At 62.4% G+C, this 16,990-nt stretch overlaps 1 protein-coding gene across 1 annotated transcript in view; it reads right to left on the bottom strand.

Annotated features, from left to right (window-relative positions):
* Positions 1 to 7,716, bottom strand: part of LOC141981967 (SCO-spondin-like) — a 122,936-nt gene extending 115,220 nt beyond the window's left edge. The window contains exons 1-7 of the mRNA XM_074943582.1: positions 7,670 to 7,716; positions 6,555 to 6,767; positions 5,282 to 5,364; positions 4,135 to 4,305; positions 3,386 to 3,630; positions 1,420 to 1,522; positions 704 to 862 (exon numbers count right to left, since the gene is read on the bottom strand). Coding sequence (XP_074799683.1) covers positions 704 to 862; positions 1,420 to 1,522; positions 3,386 to 3,630; positions 4,135 to 4,305; positions 5,282 to 5,364; positions 6,555 to 6,767; positions 7,670 to 7,716 — 1,021 coding nt within the window. The remainder of the gene's footprint in view (positions 1 to 703; positions 863 to 1,419; positions 1,523 to 3,385; positions 3,631 to 4,134; positions 4,306 to 5,281; positions 5,365 to 6,554; positions 6,768 to 7,669) is intronic.
* Between the last annotated feature and the right edge of the window lie 9,274 nt (positions 7,717 to 16,990).

Raw genomic sequence — 16,990 nt, 5'->3', positions numbered from 1 at the left:
GGGCGGGTTGGGGGCAGGGCGCTGTCCGCAGGGGGCCCGGCACCACGCGGTGAGCAGGGCGGGTTGGGGGCAGGGCGCTGTCCGCAGGGGGCCCGGCCCCACGCGGTGAGCAGGGCGGGTTGGGGGCAGAGCCCTGTCCGCAGGGGGCCCGGCCCCATGCGGTGAGCAGGGCGGGTTGGGGGCAGGGTGCTGTCGGCAGGGGGCCCGGCCCCATGCGGTGAGCAGGGCGGGTTGGGGGCAGGGTGCTGTCGGCAGGGGGCCCGGCCCCACGCGGTGAGCAGGGCGGGTTGGGGGCAGGGTGCTGTCCGCAGGGGGCCCGGCCCCACGCGGTGAGCGGGGCAGGTTGGGGGCAGAGCCCTGTTCGCAGGGGGCCCGGCACCACGCGGTGAGCAGGGCGGGTTGGGGGCAGGGCGCTGTCGGCAGGGGGCCCGGCACCATGCGGTGAGCAGGGCGGGTTGGGGGCAGGGCGCTGTCGGCAGGGGGCCCGGCCCCACGCGGTGAGCAGGGCGGGTTGGGGGCAGGGCACTGTCGGCAGGGGGCCCGGCACCACGCGGTGAGCAGGGCGGGTTGGGGGCAGGGCGCTGTCGGCAGGGGGCCCGGCACCATGCGGTGAGCAGGGCGGGTTGGGGGCAGGGCGCTGTCGGCAGGGGGCCCGGCCCCACGCCGTGAGCAGGGTGGGTTGCCCCCGCAGGGCTGTGCTCACCGGCAGGGTCGTCATTGTAGAGCCCGCAGAGCCCGCGCGTGGTGCCCCGCAGCTCCCCGCTGACCGTCACATACACCGTGTGGCGCCCGTCAGACTTGACCCGCACGCCCAGGCCGCTCTCCACGAAGACGAAGTCACCAAGCCACCGGACGCTGATCCCTGCGGGGGGAGAGCGGTGGGCAGCTCAGCAGAGCCACGTGTCCGGCTGCCAGCCGGGGCCCAGAGAGACGGCAACGGGCGCATGGGCTGCATGTCGGGGCCTCCCTACCAGGGAGATGGATCCAGCAGTGGGATCGTCTCCAGGAGGGGCTGGGAGCCCCAGGCTGGGCTGGGCAGAGCCCTGGGTGATGGACTGTCGGCCTGCTCCCGCCTGGGCACGGCCTAGGTGCTCTGTGTGTCCCTTAATTCCACCCCATTCCTCCTAGCTCACCCCTATGGCCCCAGCAGTCCCTCCCCGGGGCCCGTGCAGGCCGGTGCCAGGCTAGACCTCTCCTCCCACCAGCTCTGCCCAGGCGATGGGCACGGGTGGACCCCAGTGGGTGTCAGGGGACCTAAGCACCAAGTGTCTGGAGACAAACAGGCCTGGGGAGACCCCAGGAAGCCCAGGACACGGGGGCACCCCGCGGCTCTGCCAGGCAGATGGGCAGATCAGAAGCCCCTGTGTGCCGTGTGCTGGTCCTGTGGCTTTCCCCCACAGAGCTCTCTGTCCTCCTCACCGTCCTGCAGGAGCGGCTCCCCCTCCGGCACCACGACCCCGTTCACGGAGACGTTTCGGCCCTGAGCCACGACCAGGTCCAGCCCGAAGAGCATGCGCAGCGCCTGTGGGGGAGGCAGGGCAGGGAGTGAGCGAGATGGCAGCTCAGGGGCACGTGGAGCTAGAGGGGGACGGCAGAACATGGCCCATGGCTTTAACAGCGCCGGGATGAGCCACTGGGACCTGCTTCCCCGGCCAGTGTGGAGTCTCCATCCCTCGCTGGCTCCCCTAGCAGACTGGCTACTTCCCCGAGAGACACTGTAGCCAGACACAAGCCACAGGGCTCAAGCCAGGCAGAACTGGCTGAAGTTCACGGCCTGTACCCTGGGAGGTCCTTCTGGCCCGAAGCTCTCCGGAGCAGCGGGGTAGGTGATGTCCACCGGCCCCTCCTCTGCCAGTCTGCCCCCCAGGCTCTCCCTGGCAGCCCCCTTCACCCCCAGCCTGCTCTTGGTGTGTCTTTACCCCCTCCTCTGGCTTGCTCTCTAGGACATTGCACTCCATATGATTTATGGAAATATGCTTATTAGGGTAAATATTATGCAACTGGAATATGCTTTCTGCAAAAGGTCTCTTGTAAGGTATCATTACAAAGGTTATAACCTACTGAATATATTCCTCCTATTTGTATGTATGTATCATTCTTGTATCTGAAGCTAGAAATATAAAGTATAACTCTGGGGTCCTACTGTAATTATGCAAAGTGTGGGCCATGGATGGTGGTTTGGAATCTTGATGGCCCCCATTGACTAGGACAATTGGCTGTCAACGGCTCTGTTCACTTGCAGGCCTCCCTGTGTTCCAGCCCAGGAAGAATGGAGGGTTGGGGGTCTCACAGGACATGTGACCATGTCACATGATGCTGGAATCCATCTTAAATCTGGTACTTTTCCATTTAGAAGGAGGGGGGGACCCAGAGAGACAAAAGATTCCCACCTTGGGCAAAGCTATAGAAGGGGGTGGAACAGAACAAAGGGGGCTGCCAGTCATGAGAAATCCCCTAGTTACCACCTGAGCTGGAACTAACAAGGACTGCACCAGGGGAAAGGATTGGGCCCAGACTAGGAAGGAGTCTAGTCTGTGGAAGGTTTCAGAGTAGCAGCCGTGTTAGTCTGTATCCGCAAAAAGAAAAGGAGGACTTGTGGCACCTTAGAGACTAACAAATTTATGAAGTGAGCTGTAGCTCACGAAAGCTTATGCTCAAATAAATTTGTTAGTCTCTAGGGTGCCACAAGTACTCCTTTTCTTCTGATCTGTGAAAGAAGCTTATTGGAACATCTCTGAGGGTGAGATTTACCTGTATTCAGTTTCTTAATGTATTAGGCTTAGACTTGCGTGTTTGGTTTTATTTTGCTTGGTAACTTACTTTGTTCTGTCTGTTATTACTTGACACCACTTAAATCCTACTTCTTATACTTAATAAAATCACTGTTGTTTGTTAATTAACCCAGAGTAAGTGATTAATACCTGGGGGAGCAAACAGCTGTGCATATCTCTCTCTCTCAGTGATATAGAGGGTGGGCAATTTATGAGTTTACCCTGTATAAGCTTTATACAGAGTAAAACTGATTTATTTATTTGGGGTTTGGATCCCATTGGGAGCTGGGTGTCTGGGTGCTGGAGACAGGGAACCTGCTGAGTGGTTTTCAGTTAAAGCCTGTAGCTTTGGGGCGTGGACCAGACCTGGGTCTGTGTTGCGGCGTGTCTGGCTCAACAAGGCAGAGTTCTGGAGTCCCAGGCTGGCAGGGAAAACGGGCTCAGAGGTAACTTCAGCACATCAGATGACAGTCCGAAGGGGGTCTCTGTGACCGAACCCGTCACACTCTCCCTTGCTCTTTTCTCACCCCCCTCTCCCTTTCTTCCTGTCTCTCCCCCCCCTGCAACACCCAAGGCCCTGGCTGGTCGCGGAAGACCCCGGTGAGACCCCGTACCCGGTGGCAGTGTGATGGTGCACAGGTCCCGCTGCCCGAGATGTCCACGGCCCAGGTGCCATCAGAGGCAGCGGCTAGGCTGTAGGTGCAGTCCCCGTGGAAGTGGAAATGTTTCCCATCAAAGCTGCGGTAGTGGAAGCCGGCCCAGGTGACGCAGGTGGCGAAGAGGCGCTGGCGAGGCCTGGGCAGGCCCAGCAGGGCCGTGGGGGGCAAGGGCCGGAGGAGGAAGGGGGCCGGCAGGTCCCCTGTGGAAGAACAAGGGGACCGATCAGCCAGCGGGCACGTCACGGTCCGGTGATACCCACAGAACTCCAGAACCGGGACCCGCTGTGAGCCGCCGTGGGGGCGAGGAGAGGCAGCATGGGCTGGGGGGGACCCAGTAACTGGCCTCTGGGAGACTTGGCGTGGGGCACTCCGACTCGCCCCCCTGCGAGGGTTGGTCAGAGCTCAGCTGCCCAGGGCCGGGCAATCGACCATGCCAGGGCCACCCTGGGGTCTCTCCTGAGGGTCGCGGCTGCCTGGGGGCGGGAGGGTCTCGCTCCTCAGCACCCCCGTGGCTGTGCCGGAGAGCACGATGCAGGGAGCACGGCATGCTGGGAGCTGCCATCTCCCGGGGGCCGCGGCTCCATGGTGCTGTGGCGTGGGACTGGCTGGGTGGCCGGGGCGCTGCCCCAGGGGGAATGCAGCAGGGCTTGGCAATGGGAGCGGCACGCAGGGCAGTGCCCCTTGCCCCCGGAGCCAGCACTCGCCTGGCAGGGGCAGGGCGGAGCAGCTGAGGCAGACCTCGGAGGAGGTGTTCTTCCAGCCGCGGCCCCAGGGCCGCCCGCAGCACTCGGCCATGCTCAGCAGGGACAGGTTCCAGGTGCCCAGGCCGGCCTGGCACTGCCACGTGGAGAAGCAGAGCCCCAGGAAGCCCTCGCCTGGGAGAGAGCGACAGACACTGGTCAGGGGAGAACGACGCCAGGGCCCAGGCCCTGGGTCATGCTCCATCGGGGCCCCGCTGTCCCCCCAACGACCCCCGAGCCTCCCTACGTGTCCAAAGGACTCCGGTGGCCACAGAGACCTCAGAGCCCGGGGAAGCTCCCCCTGCCCGTGGCACCCGGCGTGGCCTCGGGACTCCCTTTGGGGGTGAGGCCGTGTGGACGGGGGCTAAACACAATGGCGTTGGCCTGGGCCCGTTCCCAAGGGTGCAGGGCAGCCCAGCGTATGGCTCCCTAACCCTGAACCCGGCCCCCACCGGCCCCAGCCCGACGCCCTGTGCCTGGCTCACCCCTGCCCCCCAAACCCAGCCCCCGCCAGCCCCAGCCCGACACCCTGTGCCCGGCTCCCCCCGCGAACCCGGCCCCCGCCTGCCCCAGCCCGACGCCCTGTGCCTGGCTCACCCCTGCCCCCCCAAACCCAGCCCCCGCCAGCCCCAGCCCGACACCCTGTGCCCGGCTCCCCCTGCGAACCCAGCCCCCGCCTGCCCCAACCCAACGCCCTGTGCCTGGCTCACCCCGAACCCAGCCGACGCCGGCCCCAGCCCAACACCCTGTACCCGGCTCACCCCGCCCCCCCCAACCCAGCCCCCGCCTGCCCCAGCCCGACGCCCTGTGCCCAGCTCAGCCCCACCCCCCCAAACCCAGCCCCCCCAAACCCAGCCTGACGCCCTGTGCCCGGCTTCCCCCATGAACCCGGCCCGCGCCTGCCCCAGCCCGACGCCCTGTGCCTGGCTCCCCCCGCGAACCCAGCCCACGCCGGCCCCAGCCCGACACCCTGTGCCCGGCTCCCCCTGCGAACCCAGCCGCAGCCTGCCCCAACCCGACGCCCTGCGCCTGGCTCACCCCCGCCCCCCGAAACCCAGCCCCCGCCTGCCCCAGCCCGACGCCCTGGGCCCGGCTCCGGCAGGCTCCTCACCCTGGGTGCAGTGGGGCCCACTCCAGCCCTCGCAGCAGGCTCGCACCGTGCGGTTCCACACCACGGGCCTCGTGTCCGGGGGCCTGCCGGGCAGGGGAGAGGCACAGTCAGAGACGGGGCAGGGGCACAGAGATGGATGAGGGCACAGAGAGGGGTGGAGGCACAGACATGGGGTGGGGGCACAGAGCGGGGACAGGGGCACGACAGGGTGGGGCACAGACATGGGGCAGGGGCACAGAGGGGGCGGGGGCACAGGGAGGGGGCAGGGGGCACAGAGCAGGGATGGGGGACAGAGATGGGACGGGGCACAGGGAGGGGATGGGGGGCACAGAGCAGGGGTGGGGGTACATAGAGCAGGGATGGGGGCACAGAGATGGGACAGGGGCACAGAGAGGGGGCGGGGGCACAGGAGGGGTCAAGTTGAGGGACTCACGCCTGGGCTGAATCTCCCTTGGTTCCTTGTTGGCCGCCCCGATCCCACCTCCCCCCAGCATCCCCTGCTCTGCCCCCGCTGGCGGCTCCGGCTTGGCCTGGGTGCCCCCTGTGACGAAGCGGGACTGTTCTTAATGTTTCCTCTGAATAGTGTGAGGGTGCCTCAGTTTCCCCTATGCAGTTCTTAAGTATCTAGGGGGTGGGGTAAGGGTGTATGATCATTGCAGAGCCCTAGAGGCCAGGTGTGTGCAGGGGTCTGGACACAGAGAATGGCCGACACCCTGTTTCCTGGCCACTGATGGCCTGGGCCCTTTCCCCCTGCAAGGTGAGAGCTAAAGGGTTGGAGAACAAAGGAATCAGGTGACCTCCTGGCCCGGGAAAGGGACAAAGCCCAGAGGAGGGGGGGCTGGCTGGAGACATGGAGTGAAGGGCAGACGGGGTTGTCTGGCTCACTGCCCCCCAAAATGGACCCAGCTGAGGGGTCCGGTTCTCTGCGCCTACAAGCTCTGTGTTAGACCATGTTCCTGTCGTCTAATAAACCTTCTGTGTTACTGGCTGGCTGAGAGTCCGTCTGACTGCGGAGTTGGGGGGCAGGACCCTCTGGCTTCCCCAGGACCCCGCCTGGGTGGACTCGCTGTGGGAAGCGCATGGAGGGGCAGAGGAGGCTGAATGCTCCGAGGTCAGACCCAGGAAGGTGGAAGCCGGGTGAGCTGTGTGTCCTGCAGACAGGCTGCCCCCAGAGAGGAGACTGCCCCAGAGTCCTGACTGGCTTTGTAGGGAGCAGTTCCAGAGCGTCGCCCGGGGACCCCGTGACACCCCCCCGCTCTCCCAGCCCACTCACTTGTAGATGTAGCACAGGGGGGCGGTGGGCCCGGCCTGGGCATGGAAGTGGGCAATGGCCTGGTCCCCACCATAGGCCTGGCGCATCCTGTGCTGGTCGATGCGCCAGCCCGCCAGGTTGTACTGGTACACGTCCGGGCAGGGCACCGCCTGCTCGCGCCGGGGGCTCACCACCTCCTCCTCCGTCACCTGCTCCGTCCTCTCGCACCAGCGCCTGCAACGGCACCGGCATCCGAACGAGGAATGGGCCCAGCCCCCCCCACCGAGCCCTGGACCCAGCTCCCCCCAACCAGAGCCCTGGACCCCCAAACCACAACCCTGGACTCCCAAACTGGCATCCTAGACCCAGCTCCCCCAAACCAGAGCCCTGGACCCAGACCCATAAACCAGGACGCTGGACCCAGCCTTTCCCACCCCTCCCCCCAGATTGCAATCCCGGCCCTGAACCGGCCAAGCCTGGCCAGGAGTCCCAGCGCCAAACCCTCAGCACTTGGATCCGGAGCCCCCCTGTGCAGCCCAGGCCTGCGCTGAGCCTGGCTCCCCCGTCCCAGCTCCGACATGGGGTTCGGGGAGCCTGGCTCCCCCGTCCCAGCTGTGTGGGGATCTGGCTTCCCAGCCCTCCCCCACCCCCCGCACTCTCAGTGGAGTCACAAGGGGGAGGGCTGCCACGGGGTTACCGGACTGCCCGGCCCCTGCCCGAGCAGCGGAGGGTGAAGCCATGCGGGGGCTGTGAGGCATTGGGACTGGCTGGAGTTGGGGGGTGAGGAGCCCAGCCTAGGGGGAGAGCGGGGGCCCCTAAACTAACCCTCACCCTGCCCCCGGCACTGCCTCACCCCTCTGTCCTGAGGGATGCAAGTGGACCCAGGCTTTTCCCGTCCCCCCACTGACCCCAGCGCAGCGCGGACCTGCGGGGACCAGCCCGGGGACCACGGGCAGGCAGAGCGAAGAGCGGAGCCCTGTGGCTGCAGGGCCACCTGGGGTTTCGCAACCCCACGCCCTGGGGCGCAGCTCTGCTCCCCTGCGTGCAGGGCCTGGGGGTAGGGGGTGCAACAGCTCCGGTGGGAGCCCGGGGCCAGCTGCTCCTGGAAGAACCCAAAGCGGGAGACACGTCCTTACCCCTCAGCCAGCGCCACCGTCACCCAGAGCGAGAGCCAGACCAGCATCCCCATCAGCTCCCCGGCGGGAGGGCAAAGGCCCCAGCCCCGTGATGCACCCGGCATGGCCTGCAGCCAACCTCACCGTCACCGAGTGCCGCCTGCCGAGACAGAAAGGCTCATCGGGAGCGGGGGGAGTGCAGACCCCCGCACTCTGCTGGAGCCAGCCGGGCCACTGTTCACAGCGAACCGTCCAGCTGAGACCCCCCGAGCTCCACGGGGAGCGGCCCACGGCTCTCCTGGAGCTCAGACCCCCCAAGCCAGGGCTGGGAGCGGCCCAGGGCTCTCCCGGGTGGGTTTGTTACTCCGGGTTGGTCCAGCCCTTCACACCAAGGCGTTTCAGCATGGCCCGTCAGAGCTGTTCTCGGCTATCCGTGGGGTGAGGCTGGTCACAGGAGTGTTTTGCTCCGACTGCAGCTGAGGCTTTTCCAAATGGAAGAAGGCACCAAAGAGCGGCCAGATGGCCAGCAAACCTTCGCTCCGCATGGCCACCGTTCGCCCCGCAGCCGCCGGGGGCGTTCGCCTGCTATGGCCGTTCTCACGACACAGACAGCCCCGCTCGGTAGGAGCAGGCGGGGGGAGCCCTACGGACCCCAGCGGTTCCCCTGGGGCTGGCTTTGCCCGGCGCTGGCGAGGGTCCCATGGGGGACGTCTGTGCACCAGCTGGGAGGTGCCAATCCTCGGGGGTCAGAGGCGCTCGCTGGGCTGGAGCGAGAGAGCTAAGAACAGCCGTGTGGAGCGGCGGCACGGTGAGGGGCCAGGCCAGCCGCCCCGCCTGACCCCGTGGGCACGTACTTGAGCAGAGCTAGCGTGGGAGTCTGCCCAAGCTGGGAATCACACGCCCACACCAGCGTGTGCAGCGCGCTCACACACGTCTCAGCCAGCAAGCTAGCACCTTGATCCCGCACCTCACTGCCCATCGCAGAGCTGCCCCCTCCACCGGGCCCCAGGGTGTGATGGGGTCAGCCCCCCTTTACTGCGGGAGGCCCAGACTGGCACAGTCCCCGCTGGCTCCCACCCAGCAATGGAGAATATTCCCCTCCCTAGAGGGGCTCCAGACTGGGACTTTCCCTGCCAGCAGAGCATGGGGTATGGAAACATTGGCTTTTCTAGAGACACCAGATATAGTTGTGACGAAGCGGGACTGTTCTTAATGTTTTCTCTGAATATTGTGGGGGTGCCTCAGTTTCCCGTGTGCAGTTCTTAAGTCTCTAGGGGGTGGGGTAAGGGTGTATGATCATTGCAGAGCCCTAGAGGGCAGGGGTGTGCAGGGGTCTGGACACAGAGAATGGCCAACACCCTGTCTCCTGGCAACTGATGGCCTGGGTCCTTCCCCCTGCAAGGTGAGAGCTAAAGGGTTGGAGAACAAAGGAATCAGGTGCCCTCCTGGCCTGGGAAAGGGACAAAGCCCAGAGGAGGAGGGGCGGGAGGGAGTTTCAGTTTGGGGCTGGCTGGGACATGGAGTGAAGGGCAGACGTGGTTGTCTGGCTCACTGCCCCCCAAAATGGACCCAGCTGAGGGGTCCAGTTCTCTGCACCTGCAAGCTCTGTGTTAGACCATGTTTCTGTCGTCTAATAAACCTTCTGTGTTACTGGCTGGCTGAGAGTCCCATCTGATTGCGGAGTTGGGGGGCAGGACCCTCTGGCTTCCCCAGGACCCCACCTCGGCAGACTCGTTGTGGGAAGCGCACGGAGGGGCAGAGGATACTGAATGCTCCGAGGTCAGACCCAGGAAGGGGGAAGCCACGTGAGCTGTGTGTCCTGCAGACTGGCTGCTCCCAGAAAGGAGCCTTCCCCAGAGTCCTGCCTGGCTTCGTAGGGAGCAGTTCCAGAGCATCGCCCGGGGACTCTGTGACAATAGTTAACCTTTGGAACCCACTGCCACAAGATTGTTCTGAGGCCAAGAGCTTCGGTGGGTTCAAAGAAGGATTTGACTAGACACTCATGTGAATAACATCCACAGCTATGTTAGATAGCACAAGAATTTAGAAAGGCTAGAAACTCTCCTGCCAAACCCTAACTGCTATGGGGAGGCAGCTTCGTCTAGGGGCTGGCTAGTTCAGTACTGTCCGCCACACGGTGTTTTGCAGCTTCCTCTGACCAGCAGTCCGAGACAGGCGGATCCCTGCTCTGCCCCACGCTCATACCGGGGTAGGAAGTACACTGGATGCCCACAGCCACGCTGGGCAGGATGAGAGTGGGGGCTGCAGCGTGGGGATCTCGCACACCTCGCTTCAGAGGCTTTGGGGTGGGAGCCGGGCAGGAGTCTCCCCAGGATTTTCCACCCCTAACTGCTCCAAGCCCGCAGGACCCTCGCGCACCCGAAACCCCCTTACCTGAGTCTCCTGGAGTCCCAAAGCCCCAGCGCTCTCACCTGGGTCTGCCTTCCCCGCAGCCGCTCCCTGCACCTAGGGCCACATCCCTGGGTGGCTCTTCCCCTCTGGACTGGGGCAGCAGCAGCCCGGAGGGAGGGCTTTATATCCTGTCCGCTTAGCCGGACTCGGAGCCATCGGAGGAGCCTGGATTGGAGAATTCCCCGGGAAACACAGCTGCTGCGGCGTGGATTCGCTCTGCCCACTCAGACGGAAACCCCCCACCCCCACCTTCCCCTCGGCCACAGGGGGCCAGGGTCTTTCCAGCCCACACTTCGCAGGACACACTTGGGGGGATGAGCCAAGGCCTGGCCGGCGGGTACGGAGCCCTGTGCCCTGTGTGTCTCTGGGCAGGGGGCATCTGCACTTACTGGTGACGGCCGGCTGGGAGCTGCCTAAAGGGTGTGATCCCCGAGGGGGGAGGGAACAGTCCGGGGGAGCTCCAGGGGGAACAGAGACAAGGAATGGGATGGCCTGAGCCCCCAGAGTGATCCCAGCCAGCCAATTGTCTCCAGGGTGGGATGGGGGCCCCGTGCGTGACAGTCATCGGGCGCGGCCCCAGGGAAGGGTGCAGGGACCAGCCATGCCCTGGGCTCGGCAGAGGAGCCAGCTGGACCTAGGCTGTTCTCCCGTCGCTAACGGCTCCAGTTCTCCCTGCTCGCGGCCTGCAGCCTCCCTGGACCTCAGCTGTAACCTGCCGTGGCCACAGGTCCTGGGCTATGTGGGCCACAGAGGCTACGAGTCCCAGCATGCAAAGCTGCACCTCGGTAGCTTCTGAGCGAGGGGCCGTGGGGCCCAGTCAGGATAACAACAGCCCGTTGCAATTAGCATGTGTGGAGCAGGGGACACGTGCACACCCCCTTTGCAAACAGGGAGCTCCCCAGTCCCCAGGGAAATATAGGGGTCCCACCTCCCACATAGGGAAATCAAGGCACAGGAGGGCAGAGACTCCGCCAAGGTCACACAGTGATCAGCCGCCTGCCAACAGGACACCCAGTGCCCTATTCTACCTACCAGAGCCCACTCCCTTCCCGGGACCACAGAGAGAACCCAGGTGTCCTGACGCCCAGCCCCTATTCCAACCACCAGAGCCCACTCTCTTCCTGGGAGCATGGAGAGAACCCAGGAGTCCTGACGCCCAGCCCCTATTCTACCCACCAGATCACACTCCCTTCCTGGCACCACAGAGAGAACCCAGGAGTCCTGGCACCCAGCCCCCTATTCTAACCACCGGACCGAGCTGCTTCCCAGGGAAGGACACCCCTGGGGGCTTTGGGGAGGCAGGCAGGCCCCTGAAAGCAGAGCTCTGTGCCACCTCCCCCCTCGTGGGCAGGGTGGGGGAGCAGCAGCTGGGAGCGCTGGTGCTGGCGTGGGGGCTCTCCAGGATGTTGCCTGCCCAGACCAGGGGCTCGTGTGTGTAACTAGGATGTGGCCTGGGGATTTCCCAGCTGCTGGGCTGGAATCTCGGCCCCCGCTGGCTTCCCCTTCAGCCGCCCGTCCCAGACCCGGATCTGCCTTATCCTCACGTCCTGGGCTCTGGCTCATCCCCACAAAGAATGTCCGAGGCTGGAGCAGGACTTTGCCCCCCTGCAGCCCCCTCATTCAGTGAAGGGAGGGGAGAGGGTCAGACTTCTGGGGCAGAAGGAGAGGGTAAGGACAGAATCAAAGCACAGTGAGTGCCCCCAGGCAGACCAAGCTCACCACGCCCCCAGGCAGGGTCTGGGTCGCACAGGGCTCACCCCAGAAGGGACGGCTCCAAAGAAAAGTACTGCTCTGGTAAGATCCCTCAGTGCCGACCACCAGCCGCAGACTAGTCCAGAGTTGGACTCCCACCCACAGCTCTGCTGCCACCCCTCAATCCTGGGCTCCTCCAGGAGCTCCCCGAGGGGCTGGCTAGCCCAGATTTGCCCCCATCTTCCTCTGCAGCAGCTAGTCCCGGCCCTAGCTGGAGATGGGACACTGAGCTGGGCAGAGGCCAGGCCAGCTCCAGTACGGCAGCATCTAGTAAGTAATTCCCTCCTGGGGGCAGTCTCCCTAGTGTCCATCCAGGCTCCATCCTCAGTGCCTGGCGTATTAGCTGAGACTGGAAGCAATTCAGGACAGGGAGAGACTGCAAAGCACCAGGCGCCGCTAGGGCCCTGCAGAGAGATGTGTCTGCTCCTTGCCCTGCCTGAGTCGTCTCCGTATAGCCCTGTGTAGCCCTATTAACTGGGGAGCGTATGGGTCCCCCCAAGCCTGCTCACCTCCCCGTGTCTCCCCACAGCCTAGCCCCCTTCCTGCCTCTCCCCAGTCTGTCCCTGCCCATCATCCCGGGGCGGCTGGGCATGGCTGTATTCTCTCCCACTGCCTAGCGACCCGCCAGGGCCTGATTCTCAGTAAGGCCCCTCTGGGCGCATTCAGTGGGTTGACGTGGCTCGCTGAGACCCCCTGGCATCCCCGCCAGCCTCCCAGGGGGTGCAGAACTGCCCTCAGGGCCCTGCGCTGGTCCTGCTTCCAGCCCTAGGGTGGCCTCCTCCCAGACGGAGGCAAACCGGCTACTTGCCACCCCACACCAACAAAACCTAGCTGCTGTCCCCCCCCCACCCGCTGCCAAAACCTGGCTGCCAGCCATCCCCACCCCAAGCAAAAACCGGCCGCCGGCCACCCCCACCCCCGGCAAAACCCGGCCGCCGGCCACCCAAACACACATGGCAGTCTGTGCATTTTTACATTCTTTCATCACTTTCCTTACTCTGTCCCGGCACGGCGTGGCAGCCCAAGCTGTGGGGCGGTGACCCGGAGAGCACGCCAGCGTGGTCCGAGGGAACCAAGCCAGCCCAGGAAATCTGCTCACCAGCCAGGCTGCTTAAAAACCAGCCAGGTGGCAACTTTGGGCAGGCGATGGGCAGAAGGAGGTGGGTGAGATGCAGAGAGGGCAAGTGGCTGGAGCACGCTGCACTCTATTCTCTGCTTCCCAGGGCCCAGCCGTGGCTGATAACTTTCACTCACCCCTCACAATGCAAAGGCAGGCGAATGGTTGCTGTGATTTGTTGTCTGCGTTGCAGCAGCACCCAGAGGTCCCACTCGCAGATCGGGCCCCGTGGTGCCGGGGGCTGCACACCCCCTACGGCCCAGCATTGCCAGCTCTCACGCTGCTACCAGGGGGCTCACTCTCGGCTTGTTGGGAGTTTTTTTAAGGGTTCTCGTGAATTTCTGATTTCTGCCTTCACCTCCCCAAGTCTGGCCCTTCCCCAAAATGGCAGCAGAAGCCACAGATGGCCCTCAGCACCGCTGGGCACCACGTGTCATGGAGTCCCTGGGCGATGCTCTGGAACTGCTCCCCATGAAGCCAGTCAGGACTCTGGGGCAGTCGCCCTCCTGTGAGTAGCCTGTCTTCAGGGCACACAGCTCACACAGCTTCCCCCTTCCTGGGTCTGACCTCGGAGCATTCAGCATCCTCTGCCCCTCCGTGCGCTTCCCACAGCGAGTCCACCCAGGTGGGGTCCTGGGGAAGCCAGAGGGTCCTGCCCCCAAACTCTGCAGTCAGACGTGACTCTCAGCCAGCCAGTAAAACAGAAGGTTTATTAGACAGCAGTAACATGGTCTAACACAGAGCTTGTAGGTGCAGAGAACAGGACCCCTCAGCTGCGTCCATTTTGGGGGGCAGTGAGCCAGACAACCACCTCTGTACTTCATGTCTCCAGCCAGCCCCAAACTGAAACTCCCTCCAGCCCCCCGTCCTCTGGGCTTTCCCCTTTCCCGGGCCAGGAGGTCACCTGATCCCTTTGTTCTCCAACCCTTTAGCTCTCACCTTGCAGGGGGGAAGGGCCCAGGACATCATTTGCCAGGAAACAGGGTGTCGGCCATTCTCTGTCTCCAGACCCCTGCACACCCCTGCCCTCTAGGGCTCTGCAGTGATCATACACCCTTACCCCACCCCCTAGATACTTAAGAACTGCATAGGGGAAACGGAGGCCCCCCCACACTATTCAGAGGAAACATTAAGAACAGTCCCACTTCGTCACATCTCTCACCCCTTCGAGATTGAACTGAGCGGAGTCACTTTAGCCGGTGACCTGGGGAAGTTCGAAGCCACCAGCGTTCCCATGGATGCCCCAGTGAAGGGCTCATGCAGCTGGGAACATTCAGGGCACACCCTGAGTGTTGTGTAGGAGCAGTGCACACACTGCTCCTTCCAAGGACATGGACCATGGGAAGTTGCCCAGAGGACATGAACCGTGGGAAGCTTCCTTGGACTGGGCTCAAGGCCTAAGCAAGAAATGTGGTAAATAAAAGCTGGTAAATAAAAATATTAATCAAAGTCATATTATTCCGTTTGTTGTTTCCTTTTGTGGTTAAAGTATGTAATGCGCATAAGTAAAGAAAGAATAAAAGAGAGGGTAAAAAGCCAACATGGCAAACCTTCCCCCTTGCTTGCTAAAAGCTTTTTTTGCCTTGCGTTTAAATCACAACACCCCAGCATCTCTCCCATTCCTTGGTGGGAGTTACACCAGGCCCTTCCAGTTTCACGCCCTCCCTTAGGTCGGGGGTCGTCGATAGCACTCGCAGGCCGCATGTCGGAAGGTTTATGCGGCCCGTGCCCTTTGGCCACCCCCAAAACCCCAGGGGGTCAAACTGGGATTGGGTCTTCTCCCCAACAAGCTGGGCAAACTCAGCCACTTGGTTATAGGACTGTTTAACTTTCTTAACAGCTTTCACTCCATCTGAGACCTTCTCAAAGCTATCCACACTGGATCTTTCAACAGGAAAGTCAGTCGATCCATTCACAACAGAAAATTTCTGGCTGTTAGGAACTGAAACTTTCTTGATTAAATCACTTTCACACCCTTCAGCTGCAGTAAACTGCTTGCAAAGACTCCATGAGGATTCCTTTCCCTAGGGGCTTTTCTATGCAACAATTCACCCCTCACAGAAATTCTGCTCTTACCCTCTTTAACGAGGGCTTGCTCTAGATGAACACTTTCCTGAGCAACAACAGACTCTTTCTGGGTCTCCCTTACATCCAGAATTACCTCTGGCCCATCCGGCGGATTCCTACACAATCCCCTTTCAGGCAAACTTACAGACTTCCTAGATAAAAGGTCAGATGCATTCTCCTTCCCTTTGCCACACACAAGTTCAGGAATCTTTTCCTTCTTGCTACAGGTTTCCACACCCTCAGTAGGTAACACAATCACACACCTTCATGCTCTCCTTGTGCCCTGGCTAGGATCTCACTCTGATTAGACAGAGTTGCTACACCCTTTCCCAACAACACACTAGTAACAGGCAAAATTCAAGCACCAGAATTGTCTGGGCTCTGGGATTTTACATAGACACTAACTGGATGAGACCTAGTTACAGTGCCATTCTCCCGAGCAGACACAAACTTAGGACCCTTCCCTTCCTGGCTTTAGCTGAATCCAGAACCAGCTCTGAGACAACTGCACTACCCTCATCCATCACAGGCTGAAAGGCCCCTTCTGTCTGCTCCACAGACAAAGAAGAGCCGGCTAGCGATTTGAACCATTCTCCTTGACCAGACACACAGCTTGGGATCTCATTCCCCTTGTCCCAGCACACAAGGCTGGTCACAGACAACTGCTTGGAGATCAGGGTAACTCCCTCCACAGGCAAGTCAATACCCCTGACAGACACAGGCACGTTTCCTTCCCTGTCACATTTCTCCACCCAGCTAACAGGTAAGGTCCAGGGACACTCATCTTCCACTCTCCTCGCCTTCCCACCCTGCTGACTAGACAAAGCCATCAGCTCACAAGGCTGCCTAGGCTCGTCCAGACTTTCCTTACCCAGCACCTTGCCACTCCCAACAGATCCCCTGCCCTGCCTGTGTCTCCCCCCACTCAGCTGGGGTCTCAGCTCCCCCTGTGCTCAGCGCTGCCCTTGCTGTCGCAGTGGGGGCAGGCAGCGAGCTCGCTGCTTTCCTCACTGCATCAGAGCCAGCGTGAGCCCCCTCTCCGGTGCGCAAGGGGGGCGGGGAGCCCCAGGGGTCTGGTTACAGGCAGGCAGGTAATCTGAGCCTAGCAGCTCCTCCCTGCTGCTAGCCAGGTCATCTGCATTTTCACTGACCATTTCCCTCTCCACCGATTGGTTCCCTGGATTCAAATTCAAACCCTTGGCCGTTACAGGAGCAGGGCCTGGATCCTGTCCCAAAGACACACAATCACCCCACAACAGGGTCTCGCAGCTGGTGTCCTGGAGCACCCCAACGACCAACCAGCCCCACCCCTCCTGGGTCTGCACAGGGATCTGGGCCATAGGCAGGGCGAGGGGCTTCGTCCCTGGGACCCTCACCCAGCTCACACAACCCCTTAGCATCTGAGGCTGCACCACCCAGGGCCTGACAACAGTTCTCTGTCCCAGGATCTCGCCACCCCAGGAATGTCTCCCCATTGACCATCACCTTCTCCTCCCACTGGAGGTCTGAGGGGCCTGACCCCAGGAAACTCCACACAGACATATAGGTTGGGGTCAGGAGTGGGAGCCTGTCCACCTCCCCACCCATTGGGTTGACGGAGTCTATGGCCTTGTGTGACAATGTGACGCAGCAGGGAGGGGGGAGTGTTGACCTGGGAATGTGCCCTGGGGACGGGAGACCTGAGAGCCTGTCACCTGAGCCAGGAGGGGGAGGGGGAGGTGACACCTCTGCCCAGGAATGTGGACGGAGGCTGCAGCAGGGAACCTGCTGGGTGGGGTTAGTTTCAGTTTGGGGCTGGGTGGAGGAACACAGGGAACCCCAGGGCTGGGGGTCTAAGCTCCCTGCTCCCCCAGAAGGACTTGACTGAGGGGTCCTGGGTGTACCCACAAGCTCTGTTTTGGACTGTGTTCCTGTTGTCCAATAAACCTTCTGTTTTACTGGCTGGCTGAGAGTCTCAGTGAATCCCAGGAAGAGGGGTGCAGGGCCTGGACTCC

The sequence above is a fragment of the Natator depressus genome, chromosome 2, assembly GCF_965152275.1.
Source record: "Natator depressus isolate rNatDep1 chromosome 2, rNatDep2.hap1, whole genome shotgun sequence".
NCBI lineage: Eukaryota > Metazoa > Chordata > Testudines > Cheloniidae > Natator > Natator depressus.
This window is presented reverse-complemented; position numbering and strand designations above follow the sequence as displayed.